We start from the raw sequence: 17,429 nt of genomic DNA, 5'->3' as shown, positions 1-17,429 counted from the left end.
CACACACACACACACACACACACACACACACGCACACACGCACACACGCACACACGCACGCACGCACACACACACCCACACACCCACACACACACACACACACACACACATACACACACACGCACACACCCACACAACACAGCACACACACACACACACACACGTGTCCAGACAACATTTGTGTAGAAAGTACACCGTACCACCCTACCACCGTACCACCATACCACGGTACCACCCTACCACTGAACATTGATAGGCAGAGCTCACTATACTCATGCCACAGAAGAGTCTAACATTAGGTCTAGGTCTAGGTCTAGGTCTAGGTCTAGGTCTAGGTCTAGGTCTAGGCCTAGGCCTAGGTCTAGGTCTAGGCCTAGGTCTAGGTCTAGGTCTAGGTCTAGGCCTAGGCCTAGGCCTAGGCCTAGGCCTAGGCCTAGGCCTAGGCCTAGGCCTAGGTCTAGGTCTAGGTCTAGGTCTAGGCCTAGGCCTAGGCCTAGGTCTAGGTCTAGGTCTAGGTCTAGGTCTAGGTCTAGGTCTAGGTCTAGGTCTAGGTCTAGGCCTAGGCCTAGGCCTAGGCCTAGGTCTAGGTCTAGGTCTAGGTCTAGGTCTAGGTCTAGGTCTAGGTCTAGGCCATATTAAAGCGGCAAACCATAACTCTTTTTTTTAAAGACTTTATACAACCCATTTTCGGGTGTCCTGGATAGAAGCAGTCAAATTGTGAATGGCTGCCAGACATGTAACTGCATCTGACAATAACAATAGTGAAAATAGCACTGATGTATACAGCACATGAATAGTTCCAGTCTACTGGAAGCTCTATAGAAAGTACAATACAAAGTAGGCTGACAACAGCATCACTTTTAAAATGATGCAAATTGTGTATGACAGACGGGAACGAGTGAAAAAGCAAAACACCAGAAGAGTAACACCAGAAGAGTAACAGCAGAAGAGTAACACCAGTGCACCAACACCGTTACACGTACCTCTCCTGCATAGTGAGTGATGACAAATGAATCATCGGCAATCGACTTCTGACCTGATGCCATCCTGCTGCTGTAGAAGTCGTTCTTGTGGAAAGTGTCGTCCAGCTTCAACAAGAAGATCTGGTCTGATCGGTCACCAGGACGGAGGCATTCTTCATCCAACATGGCAAGCACGCCATTCGGTCGCTATGAAGACAAATACACAGATCATATGCTATGCTGATAGCCCCAATTTGCCAGTGCAGTAATCTATCTCCTTTACATAACACAAACACATAAGCTGTAACTGTGTATGTGGTTGTTCAGCATAGCTTGGGTAGCTAGTGCTAGTTACCTTGTCGATCAGGTCACAGATTGCTTTGTTGTCAAAGTACGGAATGGACACCCAGTCGATGCCCTAAACAGAACACATGAAGCAGCAAGCAGAAGCATTTTAATGCCATAGTGCACCATGGTTAGCGAGTGGGCTTGGCCGAATAGCTTACCGTCGTGACAGTCATCCCGGTACACAGTACTACTGTACTGGCATAGGACACCACCAGTCGTGCAGTATGGCTGTCTGCAGCCAGCCAGCCAGCCCTGCACTAGTTATGGCTGGTATGAGAAAGAATGGTACTACATGAATTTATACTTTTATGAGTAGGGAAGAATGTGATTGCCGTAACAAGACCATTTAGCCTTATGTAAGCGAAGGTGCTGGAAACCAGGCGCCCTGCTCCAACACCCCCCCCCCCCCAATCGAATGCACTATCAACACACAATTCTATCAGCCTCGGATGTGACTTAGTCAGTATACCGGTTGCTCTGATCATTCGCACTAGTCTCCATGTCTGTCAAGTTCATCACATGTGCGCACGCGGCTCACCTCGGCTTCATACTCTGCTTGCTCAGTTTTCAGTGTGACGTCGATGAACAACTGCTGTAGCTTCTCATTGCAGTAGTTGATGCAGAACTGTTCAAAGCTGTTCTCCTGTCACACGCAGGCATATGCAGGCATAGATGAGCAGACACACAAGGCCGTACAGACGTGATAACAATGCATAGATGTACACACACACATACACATACACACATACACACATACACACATACACACATACACACACATACACACACATACACACACATACACACACATACACACACATACACACACATACACACACACACACACATACACACACACACACACACACACATACACACACACACACACACATACACACACATACACACACATACTTACATACACTACTGTATTTTCCAGGGTGTTAGCCGCGCTTTGAGACGCGTGGAAAACCTCAAAAATTGCCCCTGCGGCCTAGGCTCCGAATGCTGGATGTGAATTGACCAGGGCTACAGACACGGCATTTATGGTGTCATTGTTTCTGTAGCTTTATTTTACTTCACCAGAAGCACAGGCAAAATCTGCCTTCTCACTGGGCGTATTGTCACAGTTCTCGCAAAATGATGAAGATAGTGATAATGATAAGAAAATGAGGAAGAGGAAAATACAATCATGAACAAAGCACAAAGAGAAGACAGAAACAAATCAATGAGGGAGTACTACAAGTAACGAATTTGATTTTGATGAGGTGTTCCATGAAAAAGATGTGTCATTCAGTTACTTTTCATGTACTGCAATCCATCATTGTACTACAGTGCTAATCATTGCTAGCGTCGTCTCGTATGTACCAATACCTAGTTAGGTCGTATGTACCAATACCTAGTTAGGTCGTATGTACCAATACCTAGTTAGGTCGTATGTACCAATACCTAGTTAGGTCGTATGTACCAATACCTAGTTAGGTCGTATGTACCAATACCTAGTTAGGTTGCCGAAAAATTCAAAGTCTGACGTGCGGCTTATAGCACCAAATGTCGACAAAATATAAATTTTGGACCTGAATGGGGAGGGGGGGGGGGGGGTGCGGCTTAGACCCTAGTGCGGCTACCACCCCCCCCCCCCACCCCCGGAAAATATTATTGTACTGTTCGATTTTGTCTTAAAACCAATACAGCATGACTGTAATGACCTAGTCTGTCAAAACTTCCTCTCTCAAATCACCACGAGTTCGTCTTTCACCTCCCCCCCCCCCCCCATCTATCACTTCTTCTATTGCCTGCTCAAACTTTCCAATCGGACAGGGACATTTCAGTGCTGTACACCAGCACCCGCGCATGCACCAACGCACACATGTGCGCACACACAAATACAAAACCATGCAGCATGTACTGTAAAAGCAGAAATTTTCGGTGGTGTTTTATTTCGGTAACTTCGGTGCCGACAATTTTTACCGGAAATAAAACGCACCTACAACCGGTACTGTATACATGAGCCTGAGCGCGCTAAAACATGACCACAGCTTTTTTTTGAAAAAGCCGAGATAATCGCGATTTGAATTCCGCGGCAAAAAATACGAAGTGCAGTGCAACGCGAGTCGCTGTTGTTCTCCTCGATTGACTGGACTGTTCCGGATGCAATTCTTTGTTGCAAGTAAGTCTATTTTGTTTGAGTTTGTATTCCATGTTGCGCTGAGTCGCCTAAAACTGATCGTCATCGATGTATCGACAGAAGAGCCTAGTAGTAGTAATGTACTGCGGAGCGGAAGAAGACGACATCATCGCACTCCATGCGCAGGATAAAATATTATGAGGATTCGGGTCGGAAACAGAAGGAAGACGATGATGGCTACAGCGACAAGTCATTTGAGGGCGACACTTTCATCGAGCGTAAAAAGAATTGATGCTGGTAGTCCCACGATCTGCAGTGACGAGGAATTCTACTCTGATGACAACCTGGCAAGCGATTGGCATCGACACTGACTTGGAAGGTGAGTCGGCCGATGATTTGGCCAGAATGGACATCGCTGCACATATCCGGGACAATGCCAGTATTGGTTGCAAGTGCAAAAACAATCAATGGACTCTGCTGCTCCCTCAACTTCCTCAAGTCGATAATTTGAGTACCCTTATGCAGAACATCGCTAGCACGAGCAGTATGCAGCGAAAGCAGTACTCTCTGGCGAGTGGAGAAAACCGTGTGCAGATGGGCTTCGGTGTGGGGAATATGAGTGCGACGTCTAGTATGTTGAGGAAGACTGTGTGCAGCAGTGTATACTGTATATCTGAAAGTACAGGTGGAGTGTGATGGAGGGGACATGGGGTGCCGACTTCTTCGGCCATCTACAGATGTTGACCGTGTTTTCGCTGGCGGTTCTCCAGTGGTGCTCCAAACAGGAGGTATTTCGGACACCCAGCTCAGCTGCATAGACAATTAATTATTTGGATGTGGCTAAGTACCTGTCAGCTCATGCTATAAGACCCTGGACAGAGGAACTGACCCGGAAAGGATGAACCAAGGGGTGTGCAAAAATGACAATCCCATTGCTGTACATAGAATTTCACCATTTCAACAGTGCTGCATATAATACCATTGTAGCAACACTTAGACATGTCCGATCAATCCAAAACTTCCAAACAGTGAACATTAGGTGTGTTAGATCATTTTTGAACAAAAACTGAAAATCGAATTTTTGGTCTGTGGTCATATTTTAGCGTGCTCTGGCTCACATGTAGTATTAGTGCACTTACCTGGAAAACGGGTTTTACCGAAAATTTCCCTCCACCGAACCGCCGATTTTGGAGAATACCGAAAATATTACACCACCGAAAATTTCTGCTTTTACAGTAGTTGACAGTGAAAGTATATTGATACTTAGCTACATGTACCATTGATACTTAAAACTCACATTGAATATCTCAAAGCCGTAGATATCCAGCACACCAATGCAGAGCGTATCGTCGAGATCGGTCTGAATGTTCTCATTCATCTTCTCTGCTAGCCACCGGAACAGGCGCTCATACAACGCTTTGGCCAAGGTGTGCCGTGCATACGATGACTGCATGGTAAAGAGAACCAATAACATGATGAGCAGCATGTGTGGTACATACCTGGACTGTGCACGAACCCTGAAGGAATTCGTCATGTATTATGAATACTAATGATGGTCACGGTCATCTGCACACAACTTGAACTCGGAACACATCAACATAGCCCTCCACATAGCCCTCCACTGGACACGACTTCATGTAAGCTGACCACCTGGATAATGCACATCACATGGCACTGATTTCATGCCAGCAAGGACAGTGCCAAGCCAGCAGCCTGGGGAAATGCTATGACACTCTGCTGAATGTAGGCGGAATACGTAGACTAGCAACTTCCACACCATAGCAGAATGTTCTTTGTGGGTACGTGGGCAGTAGACAAAGCCATCAATTGCACACTGGCATGGTAACAAAGGGTACTGAGGAAAGCACGTCTCTTCACCAGACCAACACCCTCCCATCTGTGTACATTGACACGACATCTCACACACCAGCAGCATGATACATGTACTGCTGAGATCAGCACCTCCTACCTGTTCTTGATCCAGTGGCGACGTCACCATCTGTCCCTGTGCTACTATGGTGTTGTTAGTGATGGCTGCCAGCAGGGCCTCGCTGCTCATGCTCAACAGCTTGGCGGCACTCTTCAAGTCTGCATAGCCAGGCAGGCACATGCACATGCACAGCCCAGGCACAGCCAGCATGAGTACATTGAACGAATCGTAGGATTGAACTGAAGCGCACGTGACTCAATCCTAACCCCATGTGGATACTCTCAAGAGTGCACAACCCCAAGAGTGCACAACCCCAAGAATGCACAACCCCAAGAGTCCACAACCCCAAGAGTCCACAACCCCAAGAGTGCACAACCCCAAGAGTCCACAACCCCAAGAGTCCACAACCCCAAGAGTGCACAACCCCAAGAATGCACAACCCCAAGAGTGCACAACCCCAAGAATGCACAACCCCAAGAGTGCGCAACCCCAAGAATGCACAACCCCAAGAATGCACAACCCCAAGAGTGCACAACCCCAAGAGTGCACAACCCCAAGAATGCACAACCCCAAGAATGCACAACCCCAAGAATGCACAACCCCAAGAGTGCACAACCCCAAGAATGCACAACCCCAAGAGTGCACAACCCCAAGAGTGCGCAACCCCAAGAATGCACAACCCCAAGAATGCACAACCCCAAGAGTGCGCAACCCCAAGAATGCGCAACCCCAAGAGTGCACAACCCCAAGAGTGCACAACCCCATATCTGCCACAACAACAGACTACAGAGTATGCTGTAGATACACGTACACTGTGATGCTCAGTTTCATTTTAAAAGAATGCAATCATCAGCTAGCAAACTTCAGAACTATTTTATTGAACTCTCTTGTGGCAAATAAATATGGTGGTAAAGACACACCTGGCAATATGGCGCCATATTGCCAGGTGTGTCTTTCCCACCATATTTATCAACCATAAGTACAGCTGCAGTGGTGTCTTCAACTTCATTCTCTTGTGGCAATGCTGGCTTACCAAAGCTCCCCTTCATAGTGTCCGTCTCAAGCTGGCCCAGCAGCAGAACCCCGCCGAGTACCTTCACAATCTCACTGACATGCTCCTTGCCAAAGCCAAGGAAAGTGAGGCAGTTCTGATCGGGCAAGAGAGAAGCGGATGTTTTGACACACACACACACACACACACACACACACACACACACACACACACACACACACACACACACACACACACACACACACACACACACACACACACACACACACACACACACACACACACACACACACACACATATACACACACACACACACGTCATGTACACCATGTACACACACACACACACACACACAAACACACACACACACACACACACACACACACACACACAAACATGTGCATGAACAAAAAACGCACACATATACACACTAGATCACTAGCAGAATATGATTGAAGGCGCTAGAAGCAGAGGGAGATTGAGTAGAAGGCCAATGGATGCCTTTTCAGTCTCCAGCAAAGGTTATGTGATGACATCACCATTTGAGATGCTTTGCACGGAGTGGTAGAGCAGTGACACACGCACTGGGTTACCACTCACATCTCAATACAAATCAGCTCAGTTTGCATGGGTCACCACTGCATAGCCGTGATTTTGTAATGTAACTTTCTAAATAGAAACAAGCAGTGTTTTCCATTCCATGCAAACTAGTGGCACTGGTTCCCACCCCATACAAAAAAATATCCATGCGATGAGCTAATTCCCATCTGAGAACCTTTCTTAGGCAAACCACCAGGTCAGACTTGGCTAACCTACCATCACTTCAGTCCACTCTGCTTTGTTGTTTATACCCTTGACTTGCTCAGCATGCCCTTGATTCAGGTAGGCGTATCGCTTTGGATCTTCAGAAATGCCAAACTGCTCTGTGTACATTTAGAAATGGTGGTAGTGAGAGGAAAAGGAGGACATGAACAACATATACACCGGCTGCGCTCATGAGATACTGAGCTCTGTGTTTAAATGCCATGCCCACCATATTTATTCCTTATGTGAGCGGGACAACAGCATGCCTGCGCTCAACGTGTGCATGAATACACTAGTAGCAACCAGGTTCCTGTATTCCAACACCCCTGTCCTGTATTCCAACACCCCTGTCCTGTATTCCAACACCCCTGTATAGAATGAGTTACTGTAGGTCTAACAAAGATTGAGGTGCTGTTGCAAAAAACAACGTGACAACCTGAACCACTGCGGAAACCCATGACCTCAGCAGCAGGTACAGAAACAGTAGCAGTGACAGCAACAGCAAGCACAACAGGAAAAAATAGCAACAGCAACATGGGGAGATGCTGCAATATTGAGGACCAGGAGCCATAATGATAGCTTGCATAGATCCCCGGTCCTACCGGGAGGACGTCATGCAAGCGCTATCATCAATGTAGCCGGGGGGGGGGGGGGGGAGTAGGGGCATCACCCCCGTGACCAAGTATACCAGAAGGATGCAACCAACATACAATCAACACTCACTGAGCTGGCCAGACGCACACAGTTGGTAGAAGATGTGGAAATTGCGCTCGCCTTCTGCTTGCCTGGTGACTCTAGCCTGCCCGAGCCAACACACACGATAGTAGGACCGCCCAATCCAATCAGCAAATCAAAGATGAACACATTGAGTATATGCATGTACATGTACATGTACGTGTGGCCGTTAGAGGTAGTCTTAATTCTGAATACCCATGCTGACGTGTGTGGTGGGTAGATGTACGCTGAATACCTATGCTGACGTGTGTGGTGGGTAGATGTACGCTGTGTGTGTGGTAATACACAGCCCAGGTACCCTGCTACACGCTGTAGTGACTGGCGCAGGCCTGGCAGGGCCTATCACTAGCTGATGAACAAGATACCAACGTGCGGCGGCATTGCAGCACTGTGTTGTAACCATGGATAGATACAAAGTATACACTGGGGACGCAACGCAGCATACACGTCTTCTAGTCATGCAAGTTACAAAGTGAAATCATGTTATGCTTGCTGGAGCAGGGGATAGCTGTTCCTTTGCTATTCCCTGAGATGTTTAGAATCTCTCGTTCAGTACAGGTATTGTACATGCACAGCCAGCCTGGGACTGGGAGGCGGCGTAGGTCTAACAAGTTAACAAGTTAGTACATTGTCTGTTACTACTAACGTAGTCAGCAGGCGCGTGCGCCGGTGCCCTTCAAGGGGGGGGGGTTGCGGGGGGCCTCCCCGGGAAATTTTTCAAAAAATGAAGCAAAATCCTGCATTTTGAGCGAGAAAAGGGGGTTCCGGGCACCCAGGAACCCATACGGGGCAAGCGCCTGGTCAGTGATTAGTGTGTGTACTAAGCAGACTTCTTCTGATCAAGTGCCCTGCACCCATGCTTCACTGGTTACAGGTTCACAACTCGTCTTCTCCTCAGATTTCAGATTTCTCACCTTTTCCAGTAGGTCTGGTATGTCCAATCATGGCCACGATCACAGTCAAGGCGAGAGTGGATAGGACAACCCAACATGTCGTGCATATACATGTACAGCAAAAGAGAACAGGTATTGCATGTGTGGACCATTGGCATCACACAACACTACCGTTGGAGAAAGTTTAGACGTAGCAGGAAATAAATGCTCAGAACATCATGTGCAATATTGATTTCACACGCCTGCAATTCAGATCATTCCATAATATGAAAAAAACCATAGACATTCTTTCATTCCTGTTTATCATTCGTGAAGGCTGAGACTCACATTGGCAATGGGTATTTGCGCTGTGGACATAAATACGCTCATCCAGGGCTTGTCCTGCGACATTGCTGCCATCCTAGCTAATCCTAGCGCTGAATTAATTTTTGTTGCATATTTCCTAGTAGTCCTATCCTGCCCTGTTAACTTCCTATCCTGCCCTGTTAACTTCCTATCCTGCCCTGTTAACTTCCTACCCTGCCCTGTTAACTTCCTATCCTGCCCTGTTAACTTCCTATCCTGCCCTGTTAACTTCCTATCCTGCCCTGTTAACTTCCTATCCTGCCCTGGTAACTTCCTATTCTGCCCTGTTAACTTCCTATCCTGCCCTGTTCAGGGCCGGAGGAAGGAGTTTGGGAGTGGTCCGGCGAACCTTTGAGGGGGGTCCAGGGGAGCTCCCCTGGAAGAAATATTTAAAATTTACGTGAAATAGAGCGAATTTGGGCATCTCTAGGGGCATGTTCCATTGGTAGGATCGGGATCCCGATCCACTGGATCCACTGGATTCGCACCCTTTCGATTGGTCGAATCTGGATCCGGATCCTTCGGATTTGGATCCGGTCAACCCACCTCGCGGAGCAGGGTTGACCGGATCCAACGAATCCAAATGTGACCTTTGTGCGTATGGCGGGTAAAAATCGTTTTTGTACACATTGTGGTACGCACACGTGGATCGAGATAGACCTTGCTGACTTTTTGTGCAACTGGCGCGGTGAGTACGACTTTTTATTACTTTCGTCAACATGGCAACAGTCGAGGCCCAAAAAAAGTGTCCAGTTGACTCTGCAGGATCCGACGGATCTGAGATCTGGATCCCGATCCTTACCAATCGAACATGCCCAAAGGCTCCAGAAAATGCAGAAAATTATAGTAAATGAACACAAACACAACTTTTTTTATCCATATCAGCCATACAGTGCCGGTCAAGGAGTCCTGAGCTACTTTCAAGCACATCACACGTCGGCAAATACAGTCGAGTCATGTACCTCTGGATTTTTTACACCGGTTTTGCACGAATCACATGGACCATCCAGCTGGGAAAGTGGTCCGGCCATGGCCGGACCAGCCTGACCGGTTCCGCCGGCCCTGCTGTTAACTTCCTATCCTGCCCTGTTAACTTCCTATCCTGCCCTGTTAACTTCCTATCCTGCCCTGTTAACTTCCTATCCTGCCCTGTTAACTTCCTATCCTGCCCTGTTAACTTCCTATCCTGCCCTGTTAACTTCCTATCCTGCCCTGTTAAGTTTGTTCGTCATCTTAATTCCTACTGTGAACCCCATTGACACAAAGCCCCCCCCCAACCAATAACCTCTCCTTTCCCATGTCCACTTCATTCCTGATGGTGGTCATAATTATGACCTTAATGTGAAGCCGGTGTAGTTATATCTGAAGAATGAAAAGCAGCTGTTAAGCATCGGCCAGTATTGCTGGCATGCTCAATATTTTATCCTTCTCGAGGACAAGACACCGAGGCATGAAGTGCCATTCAATATTTTACATAAGCTTCCTCCTCAAGGACAATGACGCCATGTATCCCAGCCTCCGATCCCTCAGCCACGTGGGAACTGCCATTCCACCGTTGCCATGGTTACCTGCCGAGACAACTACGTGCGAAGCCTATTGAATGATAGCATTGAGGACAAGTTCCAATGGAAGACTCTTTGATACCAGTACACTACGGCTTTTACAAGGAAAACCAACACACATTTCCAGCTGCCTCACATGTGGTAATGGTGCCACCGACTGGATGCCCGTGATAATCAAAGTTGATGTTCATGAACTTTCCCTGCAAAAAGAAACGCATTCACCCAAAAAGACAAAGCCAGTTCAAACCTGAAGACATAAGAGGCTTTTTAAGGGGGCAGACTGGTCGTAAAATCCCTGAAAAATCGAATTTGTGGATTCATGTCGAGTGCTACATCAGTTGAAAGAGCATGAATAGCTGCAAAATCTCTGAAAAATTTGTCTCGATCTGACCAGCCGTTCAAGAGTTATGGCCGAAAATGTGCCCTTGCAAGGAAAGATTTTTTGTTGCACGCCATCATTTTTTGGCAGCACTGTATTTGAATCTGAGCAGACCGTGCGCAACTTGTCGTATCATGGAAACACGCGAAAGTGTGCAGAATGTTGCTCAAGTCCAAAAAATCACGTTTTTTAGCCATGTATTGGGCTGCACGGCGGGACTTTTGCCAGCACCCTCTTGACGTTGCAGATATGTGGCTTGATTATTGTAGTTGACGTTGATTTAGTGACTTTGGCAAGTTTGAGTCGTGTCAAGAAGTCAGGTAGGATTCAGTACTAGGCAGTAGTGGAACGTGAGTAGTAGTCTTTGCCGATTTTTGAGGGTATCCTGGATTTGGTGTGCAACGCTGTGGAAATGGCTTGCTGTGGACGTCCCAGCACTGGATGTTGCATCAAAGGTACGACCTCGTAGCACGTGCTAAACCTAAAAAAATCAAAAATTGACTTCAATCTGTGGGAGTCTGTGAGAGAACGCCCACTCGTGCCGTTCTGACAGATTCCAGGGCCACGTTGAGGGGCCCTATCCCACCACCCATGGCTGCTTCTGGACTTGTTTTAGGTTTGGATCCCGCGCACGGACAGAATGGGCAAGAAAATGTGAAAAAATTGTAAATGCATTTTTTGGCTCCTGGGTGGCTCGCACACCGTGGCACTATGCCGGAATTTTGAGTTTTTCCGGCCTGGAAAGCCTGTCAGGAGGCGCAAGAACTTTTAAATCATGTCCAGAGGGCCAGCATCGTGGCAAGTGTGTGTGGTGAAAATTTCACTCGAGAAAGAAATCCACTGCCAATGCGGACAAAGCAAGAACTGAAGTCAGGAACAGTGGACTTCGGAGAACAATGAGCGTGTGAGAGTTTGTTGGGAACAGAGCATGCGCCTTCTGTGTTTTAACAAATTTTTGCGCGTGCGCAAAAATCATTTAAAAATATACAAATTTTCGGCAGCTATTTAATTTCGGCTATATTCGGCACCGACCCAAAACACCTAAATTAAAACGCCGATGAAATTTTTCACAGCATCTGTCGCACTATACCAATCCGGCATGCCCTCTACCCCACGCCGAAAATAAATCGCCGCCGAAATGTCAAAAATCGTGAAGTGCCGAAATTTTGCAGCGCCGAAATTTTGTATATTTACAGAATCCGATACATGTGCTCGTGTGTATGCATGTACAGTGAAACTGGGTATTCCTCCAAAATCTATCTCTCCTCATTGCCTGTGTAGGTGCTTTTCCTCAGCACACGCACAGTTTAACTTACAAAGCGACTGGAGTTGTCATTCCGGATGGTTTTGGCATTTCCGAAAGCTGTCCAAACAAGAATGATACAAACATATGCACACACACGCACACGCACGCATGCGTGCGTGTACACATACACACACACACACACACACACACACACACACACACACACGGCTTGGGATGGCAATGCATTGTTTTATCAATTTTGTAAAATTAGTACAGTAAAAACTTTTTTTCTTCACCAACATCAACTGTGCAGATAGGTGGTTGTACAAGTAACTTTTAAGCAGACAATTTATTATGCTAGACAGAGACTACTTGACACAGAGACCGATGCACATGATACCTTGTTTCTCACAAGAGAAAGTGAGTGATGAAACTACATATCAAGAGAGTCAGACCCTCACTATATATTATGCCAATGGGACGTTACAGTACATTCTGATGGCAATGCCGGGACGTTACAGTACATTCTGATGGCAATGCCGGGACGTTACAGTACATTCTGATGGCAATGCCGGGACGTTACAGTACATTCTGATGGCAATGCCGGGACGTTACAGTACATTCTGATGGCAATGCCGGGACGTTACAGTACATTCTGATGGCAATGCCGGGACGTTACAGTACATTCTGATGGCAATGCCGGGACATTACAGTACATTCTGATGGCAATGCCGGGACGTTACAGTACATTCTGATGGCAATGCCGGGACATTACAGTACATTCTGATGGCAATGCCGGGACATTACAGTACATTCTGATGGCAATGCCGGGACGTTACAGTACATTCTGATGGCAATGCCGGGACGTTACAGTAGATTCTGATCCGGGCGGGGAGAAACAATGTACAAGTGTTATACACTACATGCATGTGTGTTATATGCAAAGTCATTACTAGATCATCCTAGTTACTGTCCCCGGCTATGCAGACTACCCTCTGCATCCACAGCATGCTGGTATAGCTAAAGAGTTTAAAACAGACACATAGAGAGCACTAAAACAGGCAAAAGGATTTCACCTTCGAGCACAGGATTCGTTTTCAGCAGCTTTGTCTTGATGGCATCGCCCTCCTTGCCGCCCCCGCTGACGGCCGCGATGTACTGCATGATCTGCTTGCTTGCCTCTGTCTTGCCCGCACCACTCTCGCCGCTGATCACGACCACTTGCGAGCGAATGCGAAAGCACATGTCGCTGTAAGCAGAGTCGCTCACGGCAAATCTGAAGTGAAGAGAATGGTGGGCGGTTGACATTCAGAAAGGAAACGGATTCTAGAGACGTGCACCTTCCGTGCATCACTGTGATGGTAAGGGGCATGCTATGAATATTGAGTGGCAGGCATCTAATAGACATATACAGTATAGTATGTACTATACTAGGCAACTATGCCTGGCCCTGGGCTAAAACTGGGAAACGAGTGGGCTCACTCAAGTGATGTCCAGTCCCTGTAACACATTCATACGAGTAACTTGGCTAGGAACTACCTTGTACATTCTCTACCGCAACACAGCAGAGTATCTAGGTCCTGAGACAGTGTTTCAATGTCCTAGGCCGGGAAGAGCTTCAGTAGAAAGAATAGTCAAACATACCAACATACACTAGGGTTAACAAGGCTAGGGCTGCAACTTGGAGTTTTATGGCCAAAACCAACCGTCAGGCAGCGCAATACTGGCAACCGTGACTCTGTACATTCTCTGCAATGCTGTATTGCCTAGGTTGACAACACTGATCTCAGTACGGTATGACATTGAACAGTTGTGACAAGTGCAATCTAGATCGATATACACATGCAGTGACGATTACCACTCGACCTCAAGCCTGGGAAGAGATGAGTGAAACCAGTTTGTGGTGCTGAACGACACATGTACACTGGTCCAAATGTTCACTCGACACAACAGTTACTGTACTTGATGATCTGTTGTCAGGGGCGTTGCTGGTCCCCTTTTAGAGGGGGGGGGGGGGGGGGGGGGAGGTGCACGGCCGCATATACATGTACATGTATGTGCAGGATGGCTGGTGCATGTCATTCATGATTATTAGGTCGAAATTCTAGGGGGGGGGGGGGTGTGCATGTGCCCCCCCCCCCCCCCCCCCCGTGCCCCATGCAGGCGACACGCCTGGTTGTGTTTTAAAATTAATTCCCAGTGAGTAGGACTTACAAGTGCGGCGGTAGACTCATATCAAACACCTTGGCACCTTCCACAGAACACACGGGAGATCAGGCAAACAAGAATCATGTGATCACTGGGTCACTGAGGCCAGTGAGGGGTTGATGGTGAGTTGAGAGAAGTACATTCACATGCATGACCGGGTCGGTCCATGATTGCCGGTCACGACATACTAATACCAAAGTTATTGTGACCAACTGCAACCAACTAGAAACACTGTGTATTATCCCATTCTCTAGTACATGCACAGCTGTTTGACTGTTTGACTACACCTCTCTTACCGCGGTACTTGTTGATGGTGGCGCTGTCATAGATGCGCAGCTGCTTGTACGGGTTGACAGAGATGACTACACTGCCGATGTATGTCTGTTGACAAAGAAGGAACGGAGAAAGAGACGAAGAAGGTTTTCAAGACTGGAAGAGTAGATCGCCATTGTCATCCTATACGGGTAGATTTGACCTTTGGTATGTTTGACTTAACAAAGTACTTGAGAAGGTCCTGAGTGGAACCCAGCGACTGGTTGATTTTTTTTTGGATTATTAATTTTACTTATTTCGCCAATCCAATCGGGAACTTTCTTCCCAATAACAAGGTAGCGAAGAGGGAAGAAAAAAAGAGAAACAAAAGTACGTATAGAGGTTAGAGGTTATGTGAGTGATTTTTCAGCAAATTCGCTCATGGATGCTAAGTATACAGCGCGAGTCAGCTCATTCGCTCATGGGCGCTGTATTACTGAGTGCATGCAGTGTGAGTCGCTAGTGCTAGTGCCACGACTTTGCCCAAACACCTCAACTGATGATGTAATTGCATAATCTCTATGACCTTAGAGATTAGAGGGCCGCTCTCTGTAGGCTTAGGTGCAGGCATCCGACTTGATATCCCAATTGCGCAACTAACTTACTGGCCTACCCAATGAAAATACACTCCAAAGATTAGCATGCAGTCGCAGTAACTGTTCACCATCAACATTTTACTTTGGCCTAACACGTATCGCTTACTATGCTACACGACATCTATGCTTGCACAGAGCCAGTACTTGAAAACGCAAAAATGATGTTACATGACATACACACAATGTGGCGCAGTCATGTAATACTAATACTAATAGTAAAGTTATGGTAGTGCTGGCAAGCCTTACGTAAATGGCATCCTCCATGTAGCGATCTTTCAACACTTCCATGACTTCTTCTTGTGATATCTCATCTAACAAGACCAGATCGCGAATCTTGATAGCCGCTGGCTTTCCTGCGCTGCTGGACGTCGATGTTGGACGAGCCTGGAGCGACGTCAGGGACGGTTTGTAAGCCTGGACTCCCAGTGAAGTGGAGATTCGACGCAGCGAATTACGACGAATGTTGGCCAAGTCCGCTTTCTCCTGGCTTCCACCGCTTGTTGGTGAAGCAGGGCCAAAACCTGTAGATATGACGGATACTCTCTTGAGCGTGGACTTGGACATTTCGTCCACAGTGAGAAGATCTGCAAAGACCGCGTCATCTTCCTCCTCTTCCTCACGCGCTCGCTTCTTGTTCTTCTTCCTCCGAAACATTTCACGGCCTGTGTGTTCCGTTCGCTGCCTGCCGAATAACCGGTCAAATAGACACACACTCTCTTTCTCTCTCAAACCAGGCTGAAGCAGAGAAGCATGCAGCGATGAAATGCAGCGTCCACCCACACAAGGCCACAGTGCTTGGGAAAGCACGGACTTCAACGAGCGAGCACCTGCAGTCTTGTAAAATGAATTGCAGAGTTTCTTTGCGAAACGGGGTGGTGACTATTCACTGATGACTAGTGTCAGTGACAGACTCAGTGTGTGTACTGCTTTGTAGCCATATGCAGTGTGCCTGTCATTCTTTACCTGCCATCCCGTTGCCCAGGTCGAGCTAGGTCAGCTGAGCTGAAATCAGGCTGCAAACATGGTAAAGACGGAGTGTAAGGACTAGGCGCCGACTGCGAGCTCGCCAGAATAACTATCGTTTTCTAGATGGGACACCGCACAAAACGACATGCGTTCAACGATGTTGTTACGGCTCTCTGACACTGAGTGACAGTCCAGCAACTGCAAGGTCCTGTCCAGATTCTCTATCTCCCTCCAGTGCGAGACCTATGCTCCCTGCATGCCTGAAGACGACTGACAATGACACGTGCAGCAGTTGAACTAATACTTTCTTACTTGCAATCCATGGCACACCATCTTTTATTCTACTACAAGTATCACCACTACCATCAAGACGACCATGGCGCAGTGGGCATTGCTAGTCGCCGTGTCCATGGTGTCGGTCGGAAGATCTATAGTGTGAATCATGTCAGTACAGTTGAGTACAGAGTGCAGTGGCGTGAGCTCTGCGGCCCGTTCGACATCCTAGGCTAGTACACCTAGGCTACACCGGTCGGTAGACATCTCTCGCAGTGTGAATGTGAGCCGCGATGAGGAGTGTCCCAGGGTGGCTTTTTTTCTGCGACTGAAGCCTGAAGTGAAGGGCGACGATCTCGCGAGCGCACTACGTAGACAAGTAGCTGCATGCACTGAGATTCGTGGCCGAGCAAGTCGAACATAATAATAATAGTATTATGTTCTTGTAGACGTTCCAGACCAGACAGCACAGACGACATGCTCCCTAGGGGCTAACCACAAACCAAAATGAGGAACGGAAATGTGCCTGAACTGCTGAAGAGCAAGGGTTCCTGAGTGACCATGGTGACTGGTGCGATGACGGTACAATATCGTCATTATAACATCTACATGTATTCCAAAACGACCAAAAGCCTCCGCCATCAGAAGCTATCCAGTTCTTGCAACTGGAGAAACTGATCCAAGTAACTTAGTTTCTACTACATGTACACTGTACTCTCACAGTCATTT

The 17,429-nt window shown here is 47.4% G+C and overlaps 1 protein-coding gene across 1 annotated transcript in view; it reads right to left on the bottom strand.

Moving 5' to 3' along the window:
• Nucleotides 1–16,518, bottom strand: part of LOC135820656 (unconventional myosin-Ia-like) — a 31,822-nt gene extending 15,304 nt beyond the window's left edge. Inside the window, exons 1-15 of the mRNA XM_065333682.1 lie at nucleotides 15,708–16,518; nucleotides 14,850–14,934; nucleotides 14,560–14,596; nucleotides 13,422–13,621; nucleotides 12,416–12,462; nucleotides 10,857–10,920; nucleotides 8,835–8,848; nucleotides 7,909–7,984; nucleotides 7,198–7,304; nucleotides 6,402–6,516; nucleotides 5,408–5,526; nucleotides 4,736–4,885; nucleotides 1,849–1,953; nucleotides 1,318–1,380; nucleotides 984–1,169 (exon numbers count right to left, since the gene is read on the bottom strand). Of these exons, the coding sequence (XP_065189754.1) occupies nucleotides 984–1,169; nucleotides 1,318–1,380; nucleotides 1,849–1,953; nucleotides 4,736–4,885; nucleotides 5,408–5,526; nucleotides 6,402–6,516; nucleotides 7,198–7,304; nucleotides 7,909–7,984; nucleotides 8,835–8,848; nucleotides 10,857–10,920; nucleotides 12,416–12,462; nucleotides 13,422–13,621; nucleotides 14,560–14,596; nucleotides 14,850–14,934; nucleotides 15,708–16,115 (1,776 nt within the window). The 5' untranslated portion in view covers nucleotides 16,116–16,518. The remainder of the gene's footprint in view (nucleotides 1–983; nucleotides 1,170–1,317; nucleotides 1,381–1,848; nucleotides 1,954–4,735; nucleotides 4,886–5,407; nucleotides 5,527–6,401; nucleotides 6,517–7,197; nucleotides 7,305–7,908; nucleotides 7,985–8,834; nucleotides 8,849–10,856; nucleotides 10,921–12,415; nucleotides 12,463–13,421; nucleotides 13,622–14,559; nucleotides 14,597–14,849; nucleotides 14,935–15,707) is intronic.
• Nucleotides 16,519–17,429: the final 911 nt, after the last annotated feature.

The sequence above is a fragment of the Sycon ciliatum genome, chromosome 1 (genome assembly GCF_964019385.1).
Source record: "Sycon ciliatum chromosome 1, ocSycCili1.1, whole genome shotgun sequence".
Taxonomy (NCBI): Eukaryota; Metazoa; Porifera; class Calcarea; order Leucosolenida; family Sycettidae; genus Sycon; species Sycon ciliatum.
This window is presented reverse-complemented; position numbering and strand designations above follow the sequence as displayed.